The following is a 19,793-nucleotide window of genomic DNA, read 5'->3' as shown; positions in this document are numbered from 1 at the left end:
AATAATGGAGGCCCTAAAGACTTCTTGCTGCAGATCAGTTGAAACAGCTGTGCTAATTACCACGGTCTTACCACAGTTGAAACTTGTTCAGTCTATTTTAACCTGCAGTTTAGTGTAATTAGATTTTTGTTTTGTTATTTAGCACTAGATTTCCCCCTTCAATTTGCACATTTATGACTCATTCAGCACTGAGCATGATGTATACTGAGCGGTCCAAGTGCATGCATGTTTGTAGAAAACACATATGGCTTTTGTATATTGGTTAAATGTTTTTGGTGTTGTTTTTGCTTAGTAGATGTCCGACCTTGAGGTACTGCATAAACACTAATTCAGCTCATTAAGGAATGTGCTGAGGTAGTGTGCAGGTAATTTGATGTGAAGGTAAGTTGATTCCACCCGTTAAATGTCAAGACTGGAAAATATCGGACCTGATCTGCTTATCAACACAGTGACACATTGCTATATTCAGTGGAGGAAGTCAGTGCATTTTTGCTGGGTTTCACAGACAGCAATACTGACTTGGCAAGATATTCCAGCCAAGCACTGTTCGTCAACGACACAGTAGGTCATGATTTGGAATAAGATGCTTCTCCAAGCTCAACACATTATTAGAGTATGATGGCTGGTCAGGAGTGTCTAGTTGCTCCAGAACTCTAGGTGTTGAGGTTGATTGCAACTTGAGTGCTTGGAACTACTGTATATTGATCAAGTCCTCGGACGTATTAACTCATCATGAAATGACAACCTTATCAGCAGGACAGCGTATTTCTTCATGCTGCTTGAGTATCAATGCCGTTAATGCGCGATATAAATGTGAATGAGGGCATGGTTGCCTGCCTTCCCAGTCTTGAGCTATATTGAACATTTGTGACATTAAAGGCATAATTACTAAGACTCATGAACAAGCAACCTGGTCCAAAGACTTCATCACAAAGGAACAGCTTGTATTGCTTCCAAACGTGGCCACACACGCAACCACTGTGATCTATGTCAGTTTCTGCAAACGAGGAATTTTCCTTTGAGCACGAGGTTTCCTCTACCTGTCTTTTGAGAAAGCACAAAATCTTTACTTCTTGTGAGCAAAAGTTACTGCAGTTTTTTACAGTTGCGTCATGGCAGTTTTTGGAGCTCCCTGTGGCTCAGCTTGCTTGAACTGACACATGGTGTGGTTTGTGGAGGAGGCTAAAGTTGTAGGAGCAACTGGGACAATCTCATGATCTTGGCTGGTGACACACAGAAGAGCAGCAGACTGAGTCACGTGTCAGAACGGGAATTATCCTGTGGTTTGCCAAAAGAAAATGTCTGTGATCAGGTGACTTTGGGCTTTACGAAAGGAGTAAACCACTTCCAATGCTGTCCCATTTTTTGTTCGAAGTACAAATTCCATTTACACATTTAAGCGCGTATTTTAATTTAACTTGAATGCTTAAAACGGAACACTTGCTGGGATAGGCTCTGGCTTGCCCTTGACCCCGTATGGGATAAAGCAGTTGGAAAACGGATGGAATCTTAAACTGAACACTTTGATGCATGAAAGAAGTTTAATGTTGGGTCAGACTGCAAATATTTTTTTTTTTTAATGTTGATTGAAAAAGTATGCACCTTCTTTGCTTTGGCAAACCTAAATTTGTTGATTCGTTATTTGTGTTTGGTAAAGAATAAAGCTGAAGAGTCTAACCGATCAGCTGAACAGCCCAGGTCTGCATGCAATAGTAGTGGGTCACGTAACGTCAGAGTAAATACACTTGTCTCTGTCGGGTCCCTCCTTCAGGAGGTGAATTTATTTATGCAAAGATTCAACCATAAAAAAAAACAACCAAGGAATTTTATAAATGACTCCAGGACAAAGTTGTATAAAGGCACAGATCAGGTGGAGGGTATTTTAAAGCTTCTTAAGGTCCTTCTGTGTACAGTGAAGGTGATTATTAAGATGTGGAAGGACTATAGGATCGTCCAGACACTGCCTATATCAGGATATCTTTCCAAACCAAGTGCCCAAACAAGGAGGAAAGTTGGTAAGGAGTTTGGAAGAGTTCAGTGGCTAAAAAGGGAGAGAATGTTCATGGGTCAACATTATCCCAGTCGTTCCACAATGCTGGTCTGTATGGCAGAATGGCAAACCCATTTTAAATCCCACATGGAGTTTGCTTCAAAGCACTTCAGTGATGCTGCAAACATGTGGCAAAAGGTTTTGTGGTCAGATGAGACAGTATTGGAACTTTCTGGTCTCAATGCACAGTGTTGTGTCTGACGCAAACCCGACCCTGTGCCGAACACTTTTGTAAGACACTGCACATTTTATTTAGAGAGGCAGGCTCTGGAAAATCTGAAAAGGCTTAATGACGGAGAGCCGAAATGTAACTACCATATTTCAAATACGGAACCACAGAACGTGATGGGAACTGTTGCGAGCCGTTGGTTAAAAACCCGTGCTTGCGGACAGCAGGTGCACATTGACATCTTTGATAGTTATTGAATAGTTTAGTTGTTGATCAATTCTGCCAAGTAGACCTTAAAAGAAAATGTTTATTTAATGATGGAGGAAAGCATGGAGCACCGTTTCGTTCGCAAGAGGTGTTCTCCTCCAGCAGCTGATACGCGCTGCCCCTAATTGTATACTTGTGACCCACAGGTTATAAATAGGGAGGAAGACCACACAGTTTGACAGGAGCTTCATTCGATGCTATTAAATGTGGTCGATCCCACAGCACACAATTGACTCTTACAGTCACGGTCAGAGCTAAACCCCTTTTCTCTTGCGCTCAAAAACAAACCATGCTTTAAGTTTTTAAAAATTGAAGAATATGCACGTGTACAATGGATTTCTTTCCCACATGGCATATATTCCTGTTATTTTTTTAAATAAGATCTACCAGCAGTGTTTGGTATTTTTAACTAGGCACACGAGGCAGTTCTTATCAAGAAGAAAAGTTTTTTTAGCATGGGGTTTCCTGTACTTTTGAGAAAACACAATGTACTGCCTGTGAGCACAGGTTACTCCTGTTTTATTTTTATTTTGTAGCGGGTGAAAGAGAAGAGTGGAAGAGTTAAGTAATGTCAGTTTTTGGAGTTCCCCGTGACTCAGTTTACTTGAACTAACACATGGTGTGGTTTGTGCAGGAGTATGAAGTTGTAGGACCATCAGTGACAGAAAGATGGCCTTTGCTGGTACCTCACAAAAGAGCACCAGACTGTGTTTAGAGTTGGCAGGGAAAATCATCTGGGGTTGTGGATCATGACACCATTGCAACCTCTAATCCTGTTTTCCAGGTGAGGCTCATCTCTGCCTGTGCAGTCAATGCCCAGACCCAAGAAATGAACTTTGAAGATTCAGTCTAATGGATACTTTAGACATTTATCTCAGAGGCTACTAAGGTCATGGAGCCTAACCTCTTTAATTCTATTCTCCTTCTTTATATACAAAGAGAATTGAATCTGTCAAGTCATATTGGAAAGCTAAATTGGTCCTGTTAAATATGCTTGCATGGTACTATTCCTTATTTTTGTCAGCTCAAGTCTGTATATAGCGAGTATACGGTGTTGAAGATGATGTTAAGTCTTAGGCATGCTAGTTGTTATTGTTTTGTAGCCAATATTACCCTAAGCACTTCACTAAAAATAATTCTCTGGAAGCATGTTTTGGCTGAGTTACCATATTTGATGCTGCATCAGCCTGTTTTAGCCTAGTGACAGTCTGAGTAGTTTATCCAGAAGTGGTCCTCATCTTGGACACAGGTGCTTGCTGTATTCCAGCCGTTTCTGGCTTGAGACCTTGGCTCTGTTTTTAGCGGATTCTATAAATGGTGTCGTCGACTTTCGTTTTGTTTGCGTCGGTTTTTGTTTTCAGTTGACCTGAGTCAACCAAGATGTCCTCAACACTGTCCCGTGAAGCAGGGATCATCTCTAAGTGCTGCTGCTGGGGGCTGAGAGCAGTTCACGTCCCGCTGGTGGAACCTGCTCATTGTCGTGATGCAGTGGCTGTGTGGAGTGGATGTCAACGAGCAGTTCGAAAACTGAGGCTTTTAAAAGGGGGCTCCTAAGCTGAAAATAAATAGTAATCTCACCAATTCAGAGTCACAGGAGAGCCTGAGTCTATCCAGACAAGTAAGTACTGTAAGGCAGGGTACATCCTGGACAGAACGCCAGTGCCAATGTTCCCAGAAGCCAGAATGTCTTTGGACTGTGGGAGCACATCGGGTCACCTGGAGGAAACCCATATGAACAGGGGTTGCAATACTAACCACTGTGGTACCGTGACACCCTTATATATCATATTCTGAAAATATTTTAGTGATGTTATTTGTTTTACAAGGGCATGCATTGCCTCAGAATGTCTTTGTTACAATTTTCTCTTGTTTAACCTGTTTTTTTTGGTGTGAAGGACATAAGCACTTTAACCCCCTCTATAGTATGGGAAAGTGTGCCAGTGTTGCTTCTAAGTGAAGTCCTAATCTAACCATCTACTCCTAAAATCCTAATTTTAAGTTCCCTCATTGATTTATATTTATATCGCCTGATGAATTGCAAACACCCTCCATCTTCTTGTACTACTTGATTTGTGCTTAACAATATCTGGAAAATCTTCAGTGTCTTTCAGTACTTTCAGTACGTTTGCATTGGCCAAAACTTTTGAAGCTTTTTGTATGAAAAGGATGCAAATTTTTGCTGGTGCTGCAGCAATTAAACAGCTGAAGTGAAGGAAATTAAAGAGGTTTTCCAACAGCTCGGCCAAAACGGAATTATATCTACTGTATTAGCTAGGGTTACCTGTCCTTTTCCTATATTCAGAAATCAACTACTTAGTTAGCTGAAAGTCTTGAAATGCTGTACAGCATGTTCTTTGACCAAATAATTGACAAAGAGTTGGGTGTTGGAGGTTGAATGGATTTATCATTGTTTGCTTTTGTAGCGTAAATAAGAATCGCAAAAGCTGACTGTTGATTTGCATCTGTTTCAAGGGATAAACGTTTACATGATTTTTTTCAGAGTCTTGGAAATTGTCCCATACCTAAAACATGTCCTGATGTTAACTGTCTGCTGCTTTAACTCCTGATTGTGGACATGCAGCATAATTAAAATGGATGGTGAGTGCAGATATACGAAGTGGTAAATACCATCTGTGCTCTTCATCAGGGATCCTCAGGGACGTCACACAGACCTTTCCCCTCAAAAAGCAGAAAAACAAGAGAATCTGTGGTTTTGGCCTATCATCTGCAGGCCCAAATTTGGATCTCCTCTAATGACACATTTAAATTAGCAGTGGTTAGGGTTCTCCAAATACACAGCAGATTCACCCAAGTACGTCTCCCCATCTCACTTCTCTCTGGTCAGGCCTCAGGCAACCACACACTGGGGTCATACTGTGTTTGAAACTCGAAGCCAGAACCATAATTTGCCTTTGTTTCTTTTGTTGCCTCAAAATAAAGCTTCAAGCTGCGCTGCAAAGGTCATTGGAAAAATAAGGAAAAAGTAAACGTGTCCCATGATCCCATGTTTAATTGGTTGCTTTAGTGCACCCATGACCGTTCGGAAGATAAAGCTGAAGGCTTTATCGCTCCCACGGTCTGCTGTGGGTCAAACTTTACAGGGGTGGGTGAGTCTAGATACTCTGGTGACACAGTGAATCCCAGTCCAGGCAAGACAAAATTTTGTGAGAGCTTCGGCATGGTGCGCAGCAAAATTTGAGCCCAGCTCAACCTGCATGGCAGCCATTATTCGGAAGATCCCATTTTGGGTGAAAACTTCACAGAAACTTCTGTCCTGGTTGGACATTTTGGAATTTTATACTGTAGGTCGGTCACAAACATCTTCAAGCATGACGCCAATGCCAGGATGATTAATGGAGATGAGGACTGAAAATAATTCATGACCTGCTGAGAGGATAACTTCAGCCCCTCAGGTCAAGTAGAAAGGTGCATTGGGAAGAAATTGGCAAGACTCTCGCTTTTAAAAGCTCTGCTGGAGAAGTAATAATAATAATTGCTTACACTTATATAGCGCTTTTCTGGACACTCCACTCAAAGCGCTGTACAGGTAATGGGGACACCCCTCCACCACCAACAGTGTGCAGCATCCACCTGGATGATGCGACGCCATAGTGCAGCCATAGTGCACCAGAACGCTCACCACACATCAGATATAAGTGGGCAGGAGAGCCGAGTAATGAAGCCAATTCATAGATGGGGATTATTAGGAGGCCATGACTGGTAAGGGCCAATGGGAATTTGACCAGGACGCCAGGGTTACACCCTACTCTTTTCGAGAAACTCCCTGGGATTTTTAATGACCACAGAGAGTGAGGACCTCGGTTTTACGTCTCATCCGAAGGACGGTGTCAGAGTATTCCTCTGGACATGTTAAAAAATTATCCCCTTTCGTGGGGACTGTAGTTAGAAAAGTCCAAAGCTGAGCACATGATTAAATACACAACAATACTGAATTATGCTATTATGGCTAAGAGATATTTATCACAGGGGACATAGTATAAAACCATTGTAACATTAGGTTTAATTAGAAGATGTGTTAGTGGACCGGTAACGGGCACTTACCCTGCGGTCTGTGTGGGTCCTAATTCACCAGTATAGTGACAGGGACACTATTCCATAAAAAGGTGCCATCCTTCACATGAGATGTAAAACCGAGGTCCTGACTGTGGTTACTCTGACGTCCTGGCCCAATTTCCCTCTGGCCTTTACCAATCATGGCCTCCTGATAATCCCCATCTCTGAACTGGCTTCATTACTCTGCTCTCCTCCCCACTGAGAGCTGATGTGTGGTGAGTGTACTGGTGCACTATGGCTGCCGTCGCGTCATCCAGGTGGGTGCTGCACACTGGTGGTGGAAGTGGGATCCCCCCCTTACCTGTAATGCACTCTGATTGGAGTGCCCAGAAAAAAAATGCTATGTAAGCGTAAGGAATTGTTGTTACTAATAGACAATGTCCAAAGCACATCTGAATGAGATGGCTTTTCCACTCTAACGAGACTGCAAGCTCTTAGCCTGCAGGCAAATCCCCAGGGTCATTATTACTTGGAAAATCAGGGTTATGTAGCTGACTCAAGCAACTCAATCCCAAAATCGAGGCGCACGACCATGGTTTATGCTGCCCACTGAGAAATCATGGTTCATTTTAAATATGATATAGCCCAAACTCTAGCCAGCAATGTCTGATCTATAGAACTATAGAGCTCCGAATGATTGTCTTTATTCATGTTCACCGATCTGTATGATTTTTATATTTACTTTTACTTAAGCTCAATCAAACTGTATCGTTACTCCCAAAGGTATTGCAAATCTAATACTTTTTTACTGTACCAGATTCCCTATACTCTTGAGGGATCCTTCATGATTATGAAGAGATGCGACCAAAAAGCACGTAATGAGTCTCACTGAAAAGAGGCCTTCAATTCAGATGGTGCTAATTAAAGATGGGGAAATGGCAGTTCAGTCGTGCTCTACAGCTCAAAATAAAATGAAAGTCCACAGTGGTCTGTTTCACATGCTTGACCAATGTCAGGACATACCAAGTATGTCTGTCACTTTTTCGAACTTTCCCAGTCGTATCCATTTTCACAACAAGAAAGGAAGCCCTAGCCCACGACTTCCTAACCAAAAACAAACCATTTCCTGCAGCACTAGTCTTGAAAGGTACCCTAACCTCAACTCTTTCACACTGTCCTCATAAAAGTCATTATCCAAGTTCCATGAACATTCTTCATTGAAACTGGTCTAGAGTGAGATGTTTTATTTTCACATGAGGCTGTTCTTATCCCCCAGCCAAGCTGGCCACAGCCCTTTCCGAATGACCTTCCCTCAAACCAGTAATGTCCCACTCCTCAGGCTGTTGTTCAAGAGTATGCTGAGGTTTCGGTTTTGTGAGTTACAATAGAATCTGTTGATGCCAGCTGAGTCACTGGAGGGCTCTTTCTCATGTCATGACTGCAGTGAGAGGCGATCCTTCCTTTGTTTGCTTCGAGAGGAGACACTTTCATCTTAATTTCATCTTTCACCTTCTTCTTTAGAAGACCCTTTACTTAACCGGTTCCATTCTTTACCCCTCTTCAACTTTTCTTAGTACCACCATCCACAGCCTCCTCTGTATATTGTCTTTGTGTTTTATCTTGTGTATTCTTTTTATTTACTGTTGTTGTCATTCGGTAAAGTGCTTTGAGAAGCCACCTTTAAAGGTGCTATATAAAATAAAGTTTATTATTATTAATTCATCCAAATCTTGGTGCTGCCTTGTAACCGTCTCTGAAAATGAACGCATCTTTACCTTGGAAGGTTTGCTGAAGTGATAACCATCTCACAGTGTTCAGAATAAAAAAAATGAACCTTGGTTTTCTTAAAGGCCCACTACATTCAGAGTAGTCCCGTCACACAAGGTCTTAAAATTCATTGTCCATTAACTTTCAGAAGTAAAGAGAATGTGAAAAGTTTAAAAGCTAAAATAAAATGGTCCTTAATAATGATAGTGATACTCGAGTTTACTGTATGCTGTATATTTTTATTTTTAGAATTATCAATCACATTTAGTTTAAAGGGACAGAAGATCCTTGCTATTAATGTAGCACTCATAGGAGTTACAACATTTATATTGAAGACCAAATTCACTGTACTTCAGCATGCAAATATGCATAAATTACTTTCCAGGTGATTGTAATCTGAATTTCTTTTTAGTTGACTTTAAGGGTTTGTTATAGTTCCTTGCCTCCTTAAAAAATATCATGATCATAGTAATGTTAGTCAATTTCAGTCTGAATGTTACGCAATTTCCATGGGCTGTCTGCAGAGTTATAATTAAGGGTTTGTTCAACACTGAAGTTAAAGTGAGATTGTTAGATGAAAATTAAGGAGAAGAAAGCAATGCATTACTCACAGGGTTTACAGTTTTCAGTAAAGCTATTTTATTCCATTTTTCCTATGTTGGCCAGAAGGTTTCTGTGTAGAGAACACAATTCATGTCCTCACCAAAAACCAACAACACAGCATTGTACTGAACATGCAGTGTAATAAAGTTTTTTTTTTTACATTTAATCCCACTGCTCAAAACAACCATTTTTCTTAATTATTACTGTGCAGGCAGCCCATGGAAAGTATATAACATTCAAAATGGAAATTGCTAACATTACCATTATTGTGATATTATTTAAGAAAGAGAGTGCATACACAGGACTTGAATCCACAGTCATCTGCCTACTACCTAAAATTTTTAACTTTAAATGTTAACTCTGAGCTATGTAAGTTTCCAGGATGTCTTTGTGTTGTGGAAGGAAACTGGAGTACTTGGAAACAACCCTTGTGATTATGGGGGGAACATACAAACTCCACACAGACAGCACTCAGGGTCTGGATTGGCACCATTGCACTTTACTGCCCATATAAGCAATATTCTGAAAATTAAAACAGGAATGTTATTTGTTTTAAAGGGGCACGCAATTCCAAAATGCATTGCCAAATAATGTTTCTGTCATCAGTTTCGCTGCTACTCTTGTTTCACCTGTTTGCGTGTTGTGGAGGACCTAAGCATTTAAACCCCCTATTTAATATGGGGAAAGTGTAGAACTTGGGTGGAGGTTGGGCCAATCCTGTTTTTACTAGCCTACCCAACCCTTAACGTACAGGACCTATTGGCCATTCCGTTAATACTAATTTTAATGAAGGTGTCTCCTTAGCAAAAAAAACCCAGTCCTAGCCACTACTCCACACTGCTATCCTTAACTTGTTATGAGTGACATATACCGGTTTCTTCTCACATCCATCCATTAACTTTGTATCAGCTTTTTCCCTTTCAAGGTTGTGAGGGTGCCAGAGCCTGTGTCACCAAGCAAAGGGCAGAAAGCAGGGTATGCTCTGAACAGGGTGGCAGACCATAGGAGCGCAGACCGATATAAAAGCAGACACACGCGCTCACACACCAGACTTTTCCCAGAAGCCAAAGCTACCAGTATGGCTTTGTACTGTGGGAGGAAATCGGACCACTCAGAGAAAACCCCTGCAAACATTTAAACTCCACACAGATAGTACGCCAAGATTTGAACCTAGGACCCAAGTGCCACGTAGGGCTAACCACTGTGCCAGCATGTTCTAATAATTATAGGTCTAAGGAATTATTTAGCGCTTTTCTGGACTCTTCACTCAAAGTGCTTTACAGGTAATGGGGACTCCCCTCCACCACCACCAATGTGCAGCCCCACCTGGATGATGCGACGGCAGCCATAGTGCGCCAGAACGCTCACCACACATCAGCTATCAGTGGGGAGGAGAGCAGAGTAATGAAGCCAGTTCATAGATGTGGATTATTAGGAGGCCATGATTGGTAAGGGCCAATGGGAAATCTGGCCAGGATGCCAGGGTAACACCCCTATTCTTTTGTAGAAATGCCCTGGGATTTTTGATGACCACAGAGAGTCAGGACCTTGGTTTTCATCCGAAGGATGGCACCTTTTTTCAGTGTAATGTCCTTGTCACTGTACTGGGGCATTAGGACCCGCACAGACCGCAGGGTGAGCGCCCCCTGCTGGCCCTTCTAACACCTCTTCCAGCAGCAACCATAGTTTTTCCCAGGAGGTCTCCCATCCAGGTACTGACCAGGCTCACACCTGCTGCGTGGGCTGCCAGTTGCAAGTTGCAGGATGATATGACTGCAAGCTGTGTTCCACTTGTCTTCCTATGTTCTGTCCTGTGTCCCTTTCATTTTTGCCTTTTCTTCTCCTTTTTCAGGTGGAACGTTGCTGTGGTAACGGTTGTACTGTACTTGACACAACGTTGTGGCTTCTGTTTTCATTTAAACTTAAACTTTTTGTTGTTTTATCGCTTCTTGAAAAGCAAAGTCTGTTTCTGCCGATTATATCTGTTCAGCTCCTGTATGTTCCGTCCAATCCCTGTGCTTCGGGCTCCGACAGTCTTCCTTTCTGGTTTTTGTCATCTGCCACTCTGATGCCTGTCAAAAACATTACAGCTCTCAGTGAGGCTAAATCCAGTGATGTTTTTTTGCTTGACTTTTCCAGTTTTGCGTTGTGGGATCCAGTTCCTTGGAAACTTTGCTGTCGGTAACCAGGTTTGCAAAGATGACGTCTGGAAACACAGCTTTCCCCATCTCTTCTTGTGAGTGTTCAGATTTCAGACCACTGACAACTCGAACCTCGGTTTTATTGACGTGCCACTCTCTGCAGAGTAGTCCTATCACACAGTTCTCTGTAATGAAATAACTTTCCATGAACTTTTAAGAAATGTAGGGAATATGTTAAGTTTAAATAATGATCATTCTTAATAGTGATATTGATAATCATGTATATGCTTTATATTTTCTTTTTAGACTTACGGATCACATTGCTCTTATTTTTTTGATTGAGGTTTTAACCTTTACACAGAAGATCAAATGCACTGAACCTCACTATTGTGAAATGAAAGAAAGAGCCTATTGTAAAAGGCTGCCTTGGTGCTGTTCTGAAGTTCGAGATATCACAGAAAGCACCCTTAATTTGCTTTTAATTAAGCATAATTAATTTACCATTTGTAATGTTCTGAAGCTGTATACATCTCAGTGAATTGGGCAGATGTATTAGGATATTGGCATTGTTATGATTCATGGTGGGCGGCGCAGTGGCTCAATGTTCAACACAGCTGGCTCCCAGTACTGGGGTCCTGGTTTCAATTCTGGACCTGCGGTGCTGTCTGTGTGGAGTTTGCATGTTCCGTGTTTGTTTCGGTGTCCTCCAGGTGCACTGGATTCCTCCCACAGTCCAAAGACATGCTGGTAAGTTAATTAGCTTCTGGGATAACGGGCCCCAAGTGTCAGTGTTTTCGTTTGTGTCTCTCTCTGCCCTGTGGTGGACTGGTGTCCCATTCAGGGTGTACCCTGCCTTGTACCCGTTGCTTGCTGGGATAGGCTCCGGCCATGTACATGAATTGGGAAAAGAGGTTAGAAAATGGATGGATGGATTATTCATGGTTCATCCTTGCATAATTGTTTACCTAAAGCCCTATCTTGCAGTGAAACACCCCTTGGCATATATACCTGATTCTGAAGAACAAATTTTAAATGCTTACATTTTTGGTGCCGTCACTGTATTTGTTATTGCTTCTCATCAGAAATGAATTTACAGCACAGAATATAAAATTGCCCGCATTTAGTCAGAATTTATAGACAATCAAGAACAAACAATTTCTCCGTATTGCTTTAAAAGCCACAGAAGATATTTTTATATTACTGTAGGTATATGGATTTTTTTTCTGTATTGCAAAACAATTAGTTCAGTCATTGCTCCTTTTATTAACAGTGCCGTGAAAAAGTATTTAATTTCCTCTGTTATTGCATATTTGTCACACTGGATGTTTTCAGATTTTTAGACAAAATCTAATATTTGTTTGCTCAGGTTCCCTTATCTAATAACACTTTTTTATTATTTCATTTATTTAGTCAATGAAGGTATCCAAGTAATCGCCCCCATACACATAACTGGTTGCGCCACCTTTAGCTACAATGACTGCAACTAATTTCTGTAACTCAATATCTGTCTGTGGAGGTGTTTTAGCCCACTCTTCCTCACAGAACTGCTTTAATTCAGAATTTAATTCAGCATGAACTGCTTGTTTTAAGTCCTGCCACAGTGTCTCTGTTGGATTTGGGTCTGGACTTTGACCAGGCCACTCCAAAACTTGAATATTGTTTCTTTTCAGCCATTCTGAATTGGTCTTGCTTTTGTGTTTTGGATCATTGTCTTGCTGCATGGCCCAACTATGTTTCAGCTTCAGCTCAGGATGACCGGACATTCTCCTTAAGATAATTTTATGATACAGAGCAGAATTCACGGTTCCTTCAATTATGGCAAGTCCTCCAGGTCCTAGGGCAGCAAAGCATCCCCACACCATCACACTACCACCACCATGTTTGACTGTTGGTATGATGTTCATGCTGTGGAATGCTGTGTTTGCTTTACACCAGATATAATGGGACCCATGTCGTCCATAAAGTTCTGCTTTTGACTCATCTGTCCATAGAGCATTCTCCCAATAGGCTTGGGGATCATCCAGGTGCTTCTTGGCAAATGAGAGACGAACATTTATCTTCTTCCTGGTAAGCTGTGGCTTCTACCTTGCTACTTGTTTCGGCGTATCTCAAAAAGCATCCTGGCCAAATTTCCCATTGGCCCTTACCAATCATGGCCTCCTAATAACCCCCCTCTCTGAACTGGCTTCATCACTCTGTTCTCCTCCCCACTGATAGCTGATGTGTGCTGAGCATTCTGGTGCTCTATGGCTGCCGTCACATCATCCAGGTAGATGCTGCACAATGGTGGTGCTGGGGGGGAGCCCCCATTACCTGTAAAGCGCTTTGAGTGGAGTGTCCAGAAAAGCGCTATATAAGTGTAAGAAATTATTATTATTATTATTATTACTCTCTCATGAAGCCCATTTTTGCCCAGTTTTTCTGATTGTGGAGTCATGAACACTTCCCTTAGCTGAATCAAGAGAAGCCTGCAGTTCTCTAGATGTTTTTTTAGGATCCTTTGTGACTTCCTGGATGATTTTACGCTGTGCCCTTGGAGCAATTTTGGCAGGCCGGCCACTCCTGGCTAGATTCATTTGTGTTCCAAGTGTTCTCCATTTGGAGATTGCGGTTCGGTGGAGTCCCAGAGCCTTAGAAATTGCTTTGTAACCCTTTCCAGACTGATAGATATCAACAACCTTTTCCGATCTCTTCAGGAATTTCCTTTAATCGTGGCACAATGTGCTTGTTCAATCTTTGTGCTGGCAACTTGACTCTGATGGTATGGGTCAAAATAAGTGAGATTTATGTTCAAGCCTGGCTGTGTTCAATCAGTTGACTCTAAATTATCCCTTTAATTGGGTTGATTTAACTAGGGGGCAATTACTTTTTCCACACAGTGCCAGTTGGTCTTGGATAACTTTGTTCATTCAGTAAATGAAATAAGTAATAAAATTTATTAGTTGTTCACTCAGGTTCCCTTTATCTAATATTAGATTTTGGTGGAATACCTGAAAACATTCAATGTCAAAAATGTGCAATAATAGGGGAAATCAGGATACGTTTTCATGGCACTGTATATTATAATACAATGGACCCAATTACCTATCGCTAAAAAAACTTTGAAGACTCATACCACGAAACTCAATACCCTGGTTAATGTGATTCACGTGGTTTATGAATATGCTAGGAATGTTGAGTAACCATGTATAGTTGTGCCTTGATGTACTTTAGGACTTCATTCTAGTAGAGTGCATGGTATAAGGAATCAATGACATACAGTAGGCTTACATTTTATATTGATGTCTGGTATAATACGTACATCAACTTGGCCTAAATTATATCCACATTCTTAAGCTGTACAAATACAGAACTGTAGTTTTATTTGATCTCATTTATAATATAAGTAGCAGTTGACCAGAAACAGTTTTTTGTCAAACTCTGTTCTTGTATTCTAAGTCATTGCCATATCTCTACATCTTGTGCAAGAAATGATGACTCAAAAACAGTTGAACAGCAAGTAAGAAGACACCATCTAAATTAAATGTTTGTAAACAGTATTTAGCTTGATAGCTCAGGGTTGAAGATGAACATTGAATAATTTGATTAAACATATTTTATACAACTCAGTAGAGGAATACCATGTGATTAATTTTATTTTATTTTTGTTCTAGTTTCATATGTAAAAACAAATGCCTTGATTTTTGTAGTGAAATAATATTTATCAAATCCAGACAGCAGGTATAATCGATCATTCTTATTCCAATGGGAATATACTTTTTAAACTGTATGACTCGGTGAATAACAATACTTTTGCTTCCAGACATGACGATTTATTTGCTCAAAGCCGCTTAAGATGTATAATTGCAGTTTAAAATTGCCACATGGCAAGAAAACCTAGAAAGGCATTGTGGACTTTCAGATTGGAAAAATATGCTAATTTGTCTGCCTTTACGAGTCTGTTTTGTCTGCGCTCAGCAAACAGGGCGGGCCAGGAGTTGCTCACCAAAGGTCGAGCCCACTTTGTGTTTGAAAAGCAAACAAAAACGCACCATCTGAAAATAATTTCCATACATCCTTCAAAATTTCCTTGTACAGTTGCAGAAATAGATTAGCATGTTCTGCCAGTCAGTATGCCGAGTGCTCTGTACGTCCTAATTTTACCTTGGGCATCCTGCTGTCTGATTTGCGATTGTCATTTTAAAAATAAATGTGACACTGATATAGTCAACAAGTAATTTTGTGATGGTTTTCTTCCTAATACACCTCTACAGAGCGCCAGAAGATGGCTCCATTTTTGCTGTGTGTGCTGTGTGTTTGGTTAATAACTAAAGTGGCTCCAAGATTAATTGGGGTCCTTTTGTTCTGTTGATGTAGACCAGGTGTCACTGTTGCACAGGTCTGTATTGAGGAAGCGGACTTTGTTTTTGTGAAGCGACAGCATGCTTACAGCTCGCCCCCAGTGGATCAGGTTTCTTATACACTGACAATTACATTAAAACTCAGAAAACCCACCATATGGTATCTAACTCCGATGTTAGTTTCCAAACTCTTACCTTCCAATATCATAACAATATCGTAATCCAAACACTGTAAAGCATGCCCTTTTCTATCACAAAAGTAAGTTCTCAATAGCACTTCTTGAGTAATAAAAATGAAATCCATCAGGTCGTTAGTTTTTGTAATTTCTTTGTGGTCACCGCAGTGCTGTAAATATTTTTCTGCTGTAGAACTGTGCAGTAAATGGTTTGCACATTTCATTCACACTTAAAATACCTATCACTCTGCAGCGTTTTCAAACAAACATGTGGTCTGCAGCTCTCAGACAATAAATCTCTCTTCTGTCACCCATCCTGAGAAAAAAATAAACTGCTTTATTGGGACTTGATTGATTTCTAGGGTAATGCATTTGTGTTGAGTTATGTTTCAGTGATTATTTTGTTGATCCACAGACTAGTTAAAATAGCAGTTCAGAGCCATTTTAACAAAACAAACTTCTCTGCAGATTAAATGTCAGCTCATTATCTAAATGCTTTTACTATTACTCTGATCTGTGACTTTCTTCTTCCCTTACAGATAAACCTCTTCCTTAAGTACAGTACTAGAACACATATGAAGCAGGTCAAATCTTCTTTTGTTCAAGCAGTGGTATATAGCCGTTTTCATTGCAATATTCCACATCTTATTTGCTTGTACTGTACAGAGTGGATCAGATACTATTTGGCAGAGGAGGAAAACATGGACCAAAAGCAGTTTCCATTAATTTTTCCATCTAACTCCATGTCAACACTGTCCCCCCTCTCCATTTTTTCCCCTTCATTTCTTCACCAGACCTCACCAGCTGCATAAACGTGCACCACTCTGGAGTTCGTCTACAGCCGGAGACGACTTCCACTAACCAAATAGGAAAATAGCCATCCCATCCTTTTCCCCAGCATGTGCTACTGTGCATCCATCTGTCTTCTTAATCACTGTTTTTGCAATTCCCCCTTGGCTGACCTCTTCCAGGGTTTCTGACCATCATCCTCTTGGCTAGACTGTCCTCCCTCAACCAAGTGGGCCAGAGCCAAAGAACGGCTATAAATTAACCTATGTAGAATCTGCTGGAGACACCGGTTGCTCCTCATTTTAGGGTGTGCCATTTTTGCAGTGCTTAAGGACATAAGCACATGGTGACCTTTACCGAAGGACTATTTAAAAATGTATGACGTTTGACAGATGAGTGTGGAAAGGGCCGCTTTGTTGTCATTTCGGGTGTGCCACTGAGAAACCTCGCTCTTTGTTTGAGCTTTGGAGCTTTGACTGCCCTCCTTGGACCCAGTGTTACTCATTTCCAGTTTTTGCCCGTTGTCGTGCAGGACTTTCCTTGACCACAGTGACGAGAAGACTGTGACCTATTGTTCCATGGTACTTCACACCTGCCTGGATGCTGAGAAAGTGACGGACCTGGTCCTAGGCGAGGAGCACCAAGATGTCGCCATGAAGGTCATCAGCCTCTGTAGGAAACAGCCAGAGCTGGACTGGCCGTAGGTTTATCTTCACATTTATTCCAAGCTGAAGAAGTGCTCAACCCTAGACAGCGCCAGGACGCTCTGGAGGATTTGGTGCTCTGCAGAGCACAAAGTTAAGATATATTTTTTTAAGATCTCTTTATTGGCCACATACAGTTTCTTGCATTAGGAATTTGTCTTTTCGCAGACCCTAACTTACTCTCCATGAGACACACAGACAGGGAGAGAAGCTGGGGGTCAGAGCGCAGGGTCAGCCATTTATACGGCGCCCCTGGAGCAGTTGGGGTTAAGGGGCCTTTCTCAGGGGCCCAACAGAGTAGGATTCCTCTGTCGGCCGTGGATCCTGGGCCACAGAGCCACTGCACTGCCCAACTTCAGCAAAAGTTGTGCTTTTGCTTAAATATTTAAAATTTGATTTGCTTCCATACATACCTTGCTCTGCACAAAACTGACCAGACAGATCTGCCCTGGGAAATAAGTCTGTGTGATTAGGTTTATACAAAGTCTGCTATCAACATTTTGAAGTGTAACTTGAGTTGGTTGTACATGACTGTCAAATTAAAATCCCAGTGAAGACCCAATAATTCACCCTTAAAAGCATCTTTTCATTTTGATCACACAGATGTAGTTTTTTATACACAAGCCGCTGATGTCGATTAAAGCTGTTACACAGGTATACATTATCTAGTTGTAATATAATTTCATATATATATGTATAGTTTTTACACTATATTGTTCAGAAAGACCAAGGTAGGGGTGGTTAGGATATTGGGAACTTCTCATAGTTTTTTAGATATTTGTGAGTTGTGGGAATAGGGCCTTTTAAATTTTGAATTGGCTTTAGTTAATCCCATATTGTCATTCTTCTTTTATAAATAAATTCCTTATAAAACAAATGACAGTATCTGGAATGATGATACCATGGTATTTCTTACCTTGTTGAATGTTTGATCGCAGCAGTGATCATAAGGCTCAACAAGATGCACAAACATGCTGTCTCTCCAGACTGTCACGTACTTTCTGAGCTCGATTAAACCAGCCAAAGTTGAACTGACATTGATGTCAACCACCACTCTGTTTGAAAGTCTACAGATCATCGGAGAAAATCCCAAGCAGGCTTTAATAACATTTGCTATATTTTAGCATTGTTGCATGTTATTTAAACGAGCAAAGCACTTTCAGATCAACAAATAGCGAAACTCCTTCTGTTCTTCTGCATGGTTTCCAGCTGTCTTAGATGCATAAAACACATTAAATGTATCCTGCTTGTATTATTCATGATTTATATGAAGAGAAATTGACTATTTCATAAGGCAATTGAAGGCATTACTTCAGTTGTGCAACTTCTTGCATCATATTTGTTTGTTTTAACTCTGACTGATCAAATTACATGTAAATTCCAAACTTATACAAAGCCATTTTTCTGGTAAGTCACCTGCAACTTACTGTACCTCAAAAAAAAATGTTAACAGTATTGTCTGTGCTGAATTACTTTTTAAACCTGATGTTATCCTAGTCATAACTAATTTCATCTGTTTCCCCTTGCGAATCTGTCCCAGTTTTCAATATTTGCTAGATAAAAGGAGCACTTACTAATAACAACAAGGGCTGTGCACAATTCAAATGAAATTTTTTCTTAAGGTCCACACTTTTATCAAATGTACTAAGCTGAAACCCTTTAACATGTTCCTATATTCGAATTGGTAATATGCCAAAAGTACATCATTAAATTGTCTTTGGATAAGAGAAGATGCTTCTCATTTACACTTAAATGAATGTTGTGTTTAACTGTGTGTTTACTGTGAGATTTTAGGACTGGATGTCCTGGACATACAGTGCCGTCAAAAAGTATTTGCCCCCTTCCTGATTTCCTCTATTATTGCATATTTTTGACACTGATTGTTTTCAGGTCTTCAACCAAAATCTAATATTAGATCAAGGGAACCTGAGTGGACAAATAACACTTTTTTTTTTTACTTTACTATTCGTTTTTCATAGTCCTGTTATTGCGGAAGTCTACTTGCAGTGACTGTTCTAGTGCTCACATGTGCTTGTAATACTTATGACATAATTCAGAACCTTCAGCTGTGTCAGTCTAGAAATAACTGAAGGTTGTTGTATTGAAAGCCATGCACAGGGGGCAATTTAATTGAAGAATTGCAGGAGTACAGAACACGCTTTCCAGCCATGTTGTTGAAGCTGATACCTTGGGTTCTTTTGAGATCCTTGGATCAGTTATGTACTCTCACACGGGCAAAATAGACTGCATAGTCTCTTATTATTTATAACCTTTCTGTTGTTAGTTGCTCCTGCTAAATTCTTTACATTGTTTTAAAAATCATCGTAAGAAACAATTCTGCAGCTCTTGACTGCCCCAGTTGCTGATTCTGTTCTCAGATTAATCAAGAACTCCCGTTCCAGTCCAACGCTGAGCAACGTTAACATGTCCTTTGCATTTTCTGGCTTTCATTACCATGCCTACTGCTTTGAGCAACAAATCATTTTCCATGGTGCCTGGTAAATGTAAGCCATGATTTAAACTTTCAGATGTAATATGAACATCAGAAATCTAACATGCGAAAAGCTCATCCTGGTTAAATTTTAAAAAGAAAAATGAGAAGTCGTTTTGATTTGGATGGGAGTCCCAACATTGTGCTTGCTGTGGGGGGTATTAGGTTGAGCATGACAAACAATCAAGGCAAAATCCACAAAGCCAGATCAATTATCATTCAAGCATATTGAGTGTCTCGCATATATGGCTTCTTTACTGTACGTCTATTTGAGAAATACAA

At 40.7% G+C, this 19,793-nt stretch overlaps 1 protein-coding gene across 1 annotated transcript in view; it reads left to right on the top strand.

Moving 5' to 3' along the window:
* Positions 1 to 19,793, top strand: part of atxn10 (ataxin 10) — a 96,459-nt gene that overhangs the window by 18,479 nt on the left and 58,187 nt on the right. Inside the window, exons 4-5 of the mRNA XM_015353298.2 lie at positions 11,010 to 11,106; positions 16,849 to 17,016. Coding sequence (XP_015208784.2) covers positions 11,010 to 11,106; positions 16,849 to 17,016 — 265 coding nt within the window. The remainder of the gene's footprint in view (positions 1 to 11,009; positions 11,107 to 16,848; positions 17,017 to 19,793) is intronic.

The sequence above is a fragment of the Lepisosteus oculatus genome, chromosome 7 (assembly GCF_040954835.1).
Source record: "Lepisosteus oculatus isolate fLepOcu1 chromosome 7, fLepOcu1.hap2, whole genome shotgun sequence".
Classification (NCBI taxonomy): Eukaryota; Metazoa; Chordata; class Actinopteri; order Semionotiformes; family Lepisosteidae; genus Lepisosteus; species Lepisosteus oculatus.
The sequence above is the reverse complement of the archived record's forward strand: the minus strand, read 5'-3'. Positions and strand labels throughout refer to the sequence as shown.